At 32.4% G+C, this 11,098-nt stretch overlaps 3 protein-coding genes across 3 annotated transcripts; 1 reads left to right on the top strand and 2 right to left on the bottom strand.

Moving 5' to 3' along the window:
• Positions 1-1,101: 1,101 nt before the first annotated feature.
• LOC113867528 (probable NADH dehydrogenase [ubiquinone] 1 alpha subcomplex subunit 5, mitochondrial) lies at positions 1,102-3,403 on the top strand. The gene is made up of 2 exons (XM_027502909.1): positions 1,102-1,487; positions 3,035-3,403. Exons 1-2 carry the CDS (start codon positions 1,175-1,177, stop codon positions 3,229-3,231), a joined length of 510 nt encoding a protein of 169 aa, XP_027358710.1. The 5' UTR covers positions 1,102-1,174; the 3' UTR covers positions 3,232-3,403.
• LOC113867527 (receptor-like protein EIX2) lies at positions 2,897-7,944 on the bottom strand. Its single transcript, XM_027502908.1, has 2 exons — positions 4,872-7,944; positions 2,897-3,276 (listed from the first exon to the last, which is right to left on the bottom strand). Exon 1 carries the CDS (start codon positions 6,694-6,696, stop codon positions 4,933-4,935), a length of 1,764 nt encoding a protein of 587 aa, XP_027358709.1. The 5' UTR covers positions 6,697-7,944; the 3' UTR covers positions 2,897-3,276; positions 4,872-4,932.
• LOC113867526 (LRR receptor-like serine/threonine-protein kinase GSO2) lies at positions 6,005-9,656 on the bottom strand. The gene is made up of 2 exons (XM_027502906.1): positions 6,537-9,656; positions 6,005-6,426 (listed from the first exon to the last, which is right to left on the bottom strand). The coding sequence occupies exon 1, from the start codon at positions 9,604-9,606 to the stop codon at positions 7,102-7,104; it is 2,505 nt and encodes an 834-aa protein (XP_027358707.1). The 5' UTR covers positions 9,607-9,656; the 3' UTR covers positions 6,005-6,426; positions 6,537-7,101.
• Positions 9,657-11,098: the final 1,442 nt, after the last annotated feature.

Raw genomic sequence — 11,098 nt, 5'->3', positions numbered from 1 at the left:
TATGTAAATGCAATAAGAAGAACCAGTGTCATTAACATAACAATAGACCCTCCTTATGGTCACCTTTAGTCCAACTCTCAAGAAACAATTACTAATTATAATGACTTACCAAGGAAAATGGGGCATATGTCAAATGCCTTTGGAGAATCTATTGATCCTCTTAACCAAGCACCAAAAATATACCAATTGAGTTACAAATTTATTAATTAATGGGCCTTTTCTTTTTGGTGAAATTGGATAATCGAATTAACTGTTAAACATATGTTAAATATTTAATCAAATATGGTGATATTGCTAACAATTAAAATAATGAATTATGTTATGAGGAATTCTTTCAAAACTTTAAACACTAACCTTGTGGTGATATTGATAAAATTCTTTTGATATTATTTGACAGTTTTTAATATCAAGCTTAAGATTGAAAGATTTTTTAAAATATCAATAATTTGAGTTTGAAAAATAAAATACTAGAGGGAATAACCTTAGTAGTATTGTGATGAAATTATCTCACTCTTAAAGAGTTGCAGAATATGTGTATAAGTATTCAAATACTACTTAATTCTAACTTAGTTGTATTTTATTTATATTCATTTTATTTTTGTGAATTAAAATTCTTGATTATTATTTTACCGATATTTTTTGTACAATTTATTTGAACTATATACATATAAGGTTAAGAGAAAATTATAGAAAAAGATATTCTAAAACCAATTTATAAATCCTTATGTTATTTGAACTATTTTTGACCAATGCACATGCATTTCTTTTGCATAGGAAAGTAGGGTTTTATTTATAGCTTATTTGATAAAAAAAAAATCTTTTTTTGAAAAATAATTTCTCCCTTTTTTCAAATAAATAATAATTATTTTTTTCTAATACAAAATAAACTAATTGAGACAATCTACTTTTGAAAACAATTTAAATGTTCCAAAAGTTCAGAATTTCACAACACATGGTTCTTTTTTTTTTCTTTGTCCAACTGTCTCATGTAACAAGTAAAGGCCTGAAGATTATCTGGGCCAACGCACTGAAGGCCTAATTAGCAACTGTAACTGTGGCCCAAAAATATCATCCAAAACTACAGGGGTTCTCGTAAGAGTTTACTATAGTGTCTATTTCCAATCAGGACCGGGGTAGCATCGTCGATCGGAAAGAAGAGTGAGAGTGATCGAAGATGTTTCTGCGTGCGGTGGCGCGGCCATTGATGGCGAAGGTGAAGGCGACGACGGGGATCGTTGGGTTAGATGTGGTGCCGAACGCGAGGGAGGTGCTGATAGGGCTCTACAGCAAGACACTGAACGAGATCCAGAAGGTTCCAGAAGACGAAGGGTATCGTAAGGCGGTGGAGAGTTTCACGAAGCACAGGCTCAAAGTGTGTCGGGAAGAGGAAGATTGGGAAGCCATCGAGAAACGACTCGGTTGTGGACAAGTCGAGGAACTCATCGAAGAGGCTCGCGATGAGCTCAAACTTATTTCTCACATGATCGGTATTTTTAAATTTTATTTTTTTAATTCAAATGTTTATTGTTATTACATGAATATTGTGTTTTTGTTTATGCTGTTTGTGTGGTTTGTTTGCTATTATCGATGGATTTGCTTGTGTTGTTTCATATTTTGTGTTTGTAGAATGGTGTGACTGAGGAGTGATGGAAAGAGAAGCAAATGTGAAATTGCGGGATGTTTTTCCTTTTGTTTGGATTCTTTTTTACTTTTTTCTAGATGCGATTGTGTTCCTAGGGATGTTTCGTGGTTGGCAGCAGTTGGTTTATTAAATGTGAGTCCTGGTTTAATGAATGAAATTGTGTAGGTTGCTTGTTTCAATTGATCTGTTTTGTGCAACATCCTGGTTTATTTGAAGATTAATTATTAAATCTTCTTTATTTTTAGCTTGTTTCATTTACTATCGGATTACCCTGATCATGGTTATTTGTAGATTCATTTACTTTTTCAAACCTGGTGATCATGATTTTTTTCCCAATTATAAATCTGTAATGCAGTGCTAGCTGAATGAAAGAAAGGGAAATTCATTCGGCTCATAATTATTTCCGGAAAAATTAAGTTTCATTACAGCTGAATAATTGACTATTGATTCTGAAGGTCTTTTCCAACATATCATTCGAGTAAATTTGAATTAAGGGGGAAAAAAAAATCCACTACGTGTAATTGAGATATATTCTAGGAACACTAGATCCTCTGTTTGCCTTTTACTAATTTATGCAAGTTTTTTGCATATAAAATATCTAATTATCTATTTTGCCTGGTCATGGTTATAAACTATAATATTATTTAGTCTATAATGTAGGTCAGTCAATATTGATCTGGATGGCGCTGAATATATTTCAGTTAAGATCTTGCCCTTTGGAAGAAATTCTTATGTTTTAAATTTAGAAAGTCCAAACATTTGGTTGTTTTTGTTTTTGTAAATGATAGTGTTTGTCTTGGAGTAACAACTTGAATCTGGAACAACTTATGGTTTTTAACTTTGGTGCTGTTTACAAGTGTATATATACTTTATACTTGAATGAGGATGTTATCCCAGTTAGGGTACATATGGAGCATGCTGCCCAAGACTTTTGTTATTTCTTGATAACTGTTTGTAACTTTGATTCTTCTTTATGCTTTGATGCTAATCTAAATTTTGTTTGCATATCCAAATCTTTATTGTATGATAAGCACATTATATAACAAAAACTAAGTTGCATTTTTAAGTTTCATAATTTTTATTTTAAATCAAGCATGGAAGTATCATGTAATCTTTTTGGAATTAATTGTTTAAATTTTTGAACAACATAGTGTTTTTTATGTAAATTTTTGAAAATAAAAAACAAAGTAAAACATAGGTGATACTTTTGCAATTAAAAGTGAAAACAGAAAATATAAGTAAAAATGTTTTTTCAAACCAATCGATCCTTTATTTGTCTTGCATTCTGAATTCATACAAATGTATATGAAAGGGAATTGTTAAGTGCATTCCTTGCAAAGCTTTTGCAGCAACTATTAAAAAATTTGTTCACGTCTATGTGTTGGATTGCAGAGTGGGATCCATGGGGTGTTCCAGATGATTACGAATGTGAGGTGATTGAGAATGATGCTCCAGTTCCCAAGCATGTTCCTCTCCACCGACCTCCTCCTCTCCCTGAAGAATTTCACAAGACGCTGGAGACACTTGCATCTCAATCTGGAACTGATACTTCTACCCCCATCTCTAGCGAATCACCATCGAAGGCATGATTTGCAATCACATTAAAGCTTGGTTTCTCAGTTTGAATCCTTTTTCTGCATTAATTTGTTTGTGTTAACTAGTTTCATTACTCAAAACCATCTTTGTGGGAGAAAACCTTGGCTCCTAAATAATGCATGAAATGACTTTGTTCATAGGTTCATAATTAAGAAATTTTCTTCTGTTTATTTATTTGGGTTACATGACTACCAAAAACTAAGTACTAATCAGATAAGAGGTTGCAGTTAGCTTGAGTTTGATGCAACATTTCTTCTGTTAAAACGTGTTGAAACTACTTATCATTTACACTGGAAGATTTTACTTAATTTTAAAGCCACAGTTGAAGTGTGAACTATTTGGCTATGATCAGAGAAGACGTTTTAGTTAGCTAGAGTTTGATGCATATTATTTCATTTTATAACTTTTTAACATATAAATTGAGATTTATGCATATTTTGAAAATTAAAGCCATTTTCATGTAATTTTCAATTGAGATTCACAAATTTGTCTTTCTAATTTTTTTAATTTCTTTTAATTCTTGAAAAATTGAAAATGAGGCACACAGTGAAATAGTAACTTTCTTGTAGCAAATATGTTTAACTAAAAAATTTCTTCATGAAAACAAGATTTTGAATATAAAGCTATTTAAGTAAACTATTATTAAAATATGTGGTATTTTATATTTCATTATAAGCACAACACTCCTAAACGTATAATTTTTTATTTTCGGTATGTTCACAACTTTAGTCTATTCAAATACTCAATTTCAAATAACACTGTTTATATAGTTTTTATTTGATCTTTTATTTTTAATTTATTTTAAATTAGTCTGCCAATTTTTTTATTTTTTTTATAGTTTCTTTATTAATACCTTTTAAAAAAATTTCGTTATTTTTTTGTGACATTTGATTTGTTTCATATAATGAGTTTTATGTAGATGATGTCACATTTCTTACACCTTCGGTTTTTTGGTATTCCTAAATTTTAATTTTTTGCTTTTAATATTATTTTTATAATTCTTTTAAATATTTTTTTTAAAAAATTTAAAATTATATTATTATTGGATGATATCTTTGATATTAAACTATTGACAAGTAGATTTGAATTTTACATATTGTTAGAGATAAATTTACAGTAAAATTTATTTTGATGTTTTATTAATTTGTTATGATAAAATAAGTATATAAACTTGGTCTTAAAACTTGAATTTACAAAAGAAGTTAGACTCTAAACTTAAACTTTTTGAAAAAGTAATTTTCAAGAGTTTTCAAAGTTTTAAGAGTGATTTAAAATCTTTTTTTTCTTTGCTTGGTTTAGTATAGTTTGATACAAACATTATTTGTAAACTTTATTTTAATTAATAAAAAAATAATATGATAATAAGTATTGATGTGTTTGAAAATATAATATGATATTGTAAAATTCTTATTGATTAATTCATATGAATTAAGGGTTTCTAAATTATCTCATGCCTAATTCAAAACTATTTTTTATATTATTTAAAAAATTAATTATGTTAAAAGTTAAAAAAATATGAAATGTTATAATCACAGGTAATATCACTCTATAATTTATTAAACATTTTATTATAAAACTGTATTCTATAAACAATTTACTAATATTCTAGAATAACAATAAAAATATATATTACCTGCTAACCTTTAGCCATTATTACCAGCAATGCTCTGGATCAACGCCTGTAGTTGATAAGTTTATTTGCAACCATGACATAAAGAGTCTATGAAATTGTTCAAGAACTTGAAATAAGCATGCCTCCAAGAACGCTTAATCAAGATTGAGCCGAAGATCCCCCAAAAGCCTATCACAAATCCAAATGTCATGCTAATGTAAAATCCACGAGTGAAGAGCGAATCATCTTTCTCTTGAATTGGTTCTTGCGGTGGTTCCCCTTCAACACACAATTTCTCAAGTGGCGCCCCACAAAGATCAAAATTATCTTCATAACTGGAAGCATTGAAACTTTGTAATTGTGTACCAGTTGGAATTGCTCCTCTTAGATGGTTATGCGACAAATCTAACATGGTGAGTCGATCAATTTGAGTAAGACTCCAAGGAATTGAACCAACAATTTGGTTTCTTGATAAGTCAAGAAATTCAAGTGATGCAAGCTTTCCAATATTTGAAGGAATTTCTCCTCTCAAATTGTTTCTTGATAAATTCAATGAAATCAATGCAAATAAATCCTCTATTTCTGCTGGAATTTCTCCTGAGAAGTTGTTGCTAGAGAGATCAATGCTTTTTAAAAGGAAAAGCCCATAATTCGTGAACATTTCTTCCGCACCTTTCCACATTAAGATTGCATTCAAATCATAAGACGTATTTCCCGTCACATAACTCGTGTTGACAAAATAATGTTGATGATGCTTCGAGGAAGTGTTTCGAGCCATTGAAGTGAAATTTTGGAAGCATTTAGGAATTTGTCCAGAGAAATTATTGAGTGAGAGATCCAAAAGTTGAATGCTTTTTAGATAACAAATTTGTAATGGCAAACTTCCAAAGAATTGATTCCTTGCTAAGATTAAAATTTGCAACACTTGCAACGTGCTTCCAATCCAAGTAGGGATAGGTCCTGATAATCCATTTTCTGCCATATTTATCATTACTAACTTTGTGCAACTTCTCAACGAGAAAGGAATTTCCTCTGTTAAGTTATTGTTTCTCAATAGCAGTGCTTGAAGTTGAAAAAGTGATCCTACTGAAGTAGGAATCTTTCCTGAAAATTTATTATGACTCAAATCTAGATAAACTAGTGACTTGAAGTGGCTCCAACAATCTGGAATTTGTCCAGATAATTGATTGTTTGAAAGGTCTAGACTGTATAAAGTATCGGCTACACCGCTGGCACATAAAAATGAAAGAGAATTTGAAAATGTATTGTTTAATAGATCGAGAATCGTTGAATGTAGTAGAAATGGTGGTATTGGACCTTCAAATTGATTCGATGCAAGAATTAGAGAATATTGAGGATTCTTTAGTGGAAAATTTGAAACTACACCTTTGAGATTGTTGTGTGAAATATTCATTTCCATCCACTCTTGCGACGCTATTTTAGCCCAAAACCAACGTGGAACAGTATCTGATATTCCAGCATCAGAAATGTCAATAGTGGCGTAGTTATTTTGTGTTTGCAACCATTTGGGAAACGCTGGACCTAGCTTGCAAGATCTCAATCTGATGACGGACAACTGAAATGGTGGGACCCAATTGTGGGTAAATGCCAAGCCCAATGAGTTCTCAGACAAGTCCAATGATTCTAACTCAAACATATTAGCAAAGTGGAAGTCAGTGATCACACCTTTCATAGAGTTTGAATTCAAAACTAAACTCTCTAGTTCTGTTGGAAATTGAACATCTTTAGGAATGGTCCCATTAAGCCTGTTTTCACTAAGATCCAATGCTTTCAAAGATGGGAGCAGTGGACGGAGGTTGGGCAGAGTGCCGTTGATTTGATTCATGCTTAGATCTAATTCTTGCAATGAGTATCTAGCATATCTTGACAAGTGATGGATTATCGTCGGAAGCTCTTCACTCAAACTATTATTGGACAGGTGCAGTGATTGCAAAGTACCTGCATTTTGAAATGAAATTGGAACTCCACTCTCTTTCTCCAATTGATCTAATGATAATATGCTGCTTTTAGGTATCTTCACACCTAATCGATTCCCTGAGAGCCAAACTGTTTTGAATTTTAAAAACACTGAGAAGTCAGATATTGTGCCATTGATTTTGTTGCCATTGAGATATATTTCTCGCAGTGAATATCCAGAACACCCAGAAAAGTGACTAAATATCCCTTTTACTTCTTCGCTCAAACTATTATGAGAAAGGTCCAACCAATTCAAAGTACATGTGCTCCCAAATTATTCTGGAATTCCACCTTCTAAGGAGTTCGATCGGATCGACAAAGACTCCAACTGAGGGGGCAATTTGGTACCATAAGGTATCTCTCCATTTAAATTATTTTCAGAAAGGTCCAATGTTTTCAAGGTTGAAAACATTGAGAGGTCAGGCAACGTGCCATTGATTTTGTTTTCTCCGAGATTCAATATTTGCAGGGAGTATCTAGCACACCCAGATAAAAGATGGATTATCATTGGGAGCTCTATATTCAAATTGTTAGAAGACAGGTCCAATGAGCTCAAAGCACATGCGTTCCCAAATGATCTTGGAATATCACCTTCCAAGGAGTTCGATTGGATCGACAAAGACTCCAACTTAGGGGGCAATTTGCTACCATCAGGTATTCCATTTAAATTATTTTCAGAAAGGTCCAATGTTTTCAAGGTTGAAAACATTGAGAGGTCAGGCAACGTGCCATTGATTTTGTTTTCTCCGAGATTCAATATTTGCAGGGAGTATCTAGCACACCCAGATAAAAGATGGATTATCATTGGGAGCTCTATATTCAAATTGTTAGAAGACAGGTCCAATGAGCTCAAAGCACATGCGTTCCCAAATGATCTTGGAATATCACCTTCCAAGGAGTTCGATTGGATCAACAAAGACTCCAACTTAGGGGGCAATTTGCTACCATCAGGTATTCCATTTAAATTATTTTCAGAAAGGTCCAATGTTTTCAAGGTTGAAAACATTGAGAGGTCAGGCAACGTGCCATTGATTTTGTTTTCTCCGAGATTCAATATTTGCAGGGAGTATCTAGCACACCCAGATAAACGATGGATTATCTTTGGGAGCTCTGTATTCAAATTGTTAGAAGAAAGGTCCAATGAGCTCAAAACACATGCGTTCCCAAATGATTTTGGAATACCACCTTCCAAGGAGTTCGATTGGATCGACAAAGACTCCAACTGAGGGGGCAATTTGGTACCATAAGGTATCTCTCCATTTAAATTATTTCTAGAAAGATCCAATGTTTTCAAAGATGAGAACCCTGAAAGGTCAGTTAAGGAGCCAATGATTTGATTATTGCTCAGATCCAAATCTTGTAATGAATATCTAAGACAACCACCAGACAAATTATGAAGAATTGATGGAAGATCTTCAATTAAATTATTTCTTTGCATGTTCAAAGAACGCAAGGTGCATATATTCATGATGGATTTCAGAAATCCACCCTTGAGTCCGTTACCTGAGAGGTCAAGCCTCTCAAGCGACTTCATCCTTATGCCAGAATGAGATTGGGAACCCTCTAAGAGGTTACCACCAAGGTCAAGCTCAATAAGATTTGAACTCATGTTTGACACCCACTGGAATATCATGGATGATGTGAAGGTGTTTTCAGAGAGATCAAGGATGGAAAGGGAAGAGGAAAAATTGAAGTTCGAAGGAGTCATTGAATGGAGAAAATTATCGGAAAGGAGACAGCCAGATAACCTTAATTCTCTTAGCTTGGGTAGCTTAACAGTCTTAGTAGCAAAATGGTTTGATGGGAGAGCCTCTACGAGGTTATTAGCAAGGTCAAGCTCAATAAGATTTGAACTCATGTTTGACACCCATTGGAATATGATGGACGATGTGAAGGTGTTTTCAGAGAGATCTAAGACAGAAAGAGAATTAGAAACATTGAATTTAGAAGGCTTCATTGAAAGGATAAAATGATCGGAAAGGCTACAATCAGATAAACTTAGTTCTTTTAGTTTTGGAAGCTTGCCAATCATTTGCAGCCAATGATGAGAACCGTTGAGATTAGATATAGAGATCAAATAAAGTTGGGTCAAAGAAGTGAGATTAGACAGCCACTGACCTCCACCGTGATTCCCATCATCCATTTTGAGAGCACTGTCATACTCTCCAAGATAAAGCTTTTGCAAGTTGAACAGGTTCCCAAGCTGAGATGGTATATTTCCTTCTAGAGAATTGCCACTGAGATCAAGATGCTGCAACATGGAGAGATTTCCAAGTTGACAAGGGATTGAACCCTCCAAAGAATTGTGAGCAAGATTTAAGTATTTCAAATGTGGGAGAGACCCAAATTTACTTGGAATTTTTCCACCAAAACCAGCATACGAGAGATCAAGGGATCTCAAGTTGTGAAGAGAAGAGAAAAACTCTGGGATATGAATATCTTGAAAATTATTCGAACTGAGGTTCAAGTACTGTAATTGTTGCAACTCCATCAATGACTTGTGGATGTCACCGCGGAGTAAATATTCTCCGAGGTCGAGCGTGAGAACGTGGGCAGTGAGGTTGCTGCAACGAATTCCCTTCCATTGGCAACAATCTGGAGTGGTCCATGACGAGAGCATGTTGTAGTCAACCACAAGTGTAGCCTTGAATTGAAGGAGAGCTTCCCTCTCTCTTTGAATGCATCTAATTGGCTGTTTGGCAGAGACAATCTGCAACACCAAACACACCATCAATATGCCTTTCATCATTTCTAAACAAACTGAATTCATCATTGACATCACAATTTAAGTGATCGATCAAATTCACTGAATACAAATAGATTGATTATGGTGAGAAGTTGTATTGCCAATAGCTGTATATATATATACACCCATGAACTATGGTTGAATCGGACAACTGCTGTACTATTCCAAATCAATGGATTTTAACTTTAAAATTATAACTAATATTTTAATCTTCATGTCAAGAATTTTATCTCGTTTTCTTATATTTTGTCAAAATCTTTATTATATTTTAATCTCTATCATTATAATATAATAAAGCATTTAAATTTTAAAGAGTATCAACTATAACATAAAAATTAAATATATAGTAAATTAATTTTTAATTAATATAACGTCATAACGCTATATTTTTTTTAATATTCAGATTATTCTTACGAATATGATTAAAATAATTTTAAATAAGATATCAACTAAAATTTTATTGAATATTAAAAGATGAAAATGTATAATTAAAAAAGAGATCTAAATGTAATTCGTTTAAAAGAATTTTGAATTATTTAATTTAACTCCCCAAGTATTTTTAAAATATTCCAATTATATTTGTTTTGGTTGAATAATGTTGTTATGTGTAAAGAACAAAAAAAGAAATTATAAGATCAAAAATTAAGATGGAACTTTTATATTTGTACTTAATAATCATGTGTGATATCTTCATAAAATTCAGTATTGGTGTTATGCCAACCGAGCTACCCACGGTTTATTTTTTTTAAAAAAATAAATAATTAATTATATATAAAATAATATTTTGCACATTTTTTCTTTATATTACTAAGTGTTTAAAGTAAGAAAAATTTTCTAAGTTATAAAATCCTATTGGAGGATCTACCTTTCAAGGAGATTTGGAGAATCACATAACTTCTTCAAGAAGGTCATATTTTGAGTAGTTTTGACAGAACATGAAGACACTAAAAACTGTTTATAAAATAAGATTGACAGGAAAATATTCTAAGTCTACAAGACTGAAGGTCTTTCAAAAAGTTTTTAAGGATTTTTACGTCCCTTACAATTAAAACTGCCCGAAAAATAGGACTAACAGAAAAATATTCTAAGTCCCACAAGACTGAAGGTCTTTCGAGAATTTTTTGAGGATTTTCAAGTCCCTACAACCCAACACTGTTCGAAAAATAGGACATACAAGAAAATATTTTAAGTCCACAAGACTAAAAGTCTTTTAAGGAGTTTTTTAGGATTTTCAAGTTTTAAGGAGTTTTTTAGGATTTTCAAGTCCTGACCCTAAAATTGGTCAAAAAATAGGAACTGACAAGAAAAGTATTTTATGTTCACAAAACTAAGCGAGATCCCAGACTTCCCTTAGAATTACTTGAAAAATAGAAATTAATGAGGAAATTAAGTCAACGAGACTGAATAAGCTCTCAAATTTCTCCTAGAATTGATCGAAAAGTAGAGACTAAGGGAGAAATTATTCTAAGTTCACATGACTGAATAAGCTCTCAGATTTCTCCCAGAATTGGTCAAAAAGTAGAAA

The sequence above is a fragment of the Abrus precatorius genome, unplaced genomic scaffold (genome assembly GCF_003935025.1).
Source record: "Abrus precatorius isolate BTA unplaced genomic scaffold, Abrus_2018 Scaffold5, whole genome shotgun sequence".
Classification (NCBI taxonomy): domain Eukaryota; kingdom Viridiplantae; phylum Streptophyta; class Magnoliopsida; order Fabales; family Fabaceae; genus Abrus; species Abrus precatorius.
Note: the sequence above shows the minus strand (reverse complement) of the source record. Positions and strands in the feature narration are given on the sequence as shown.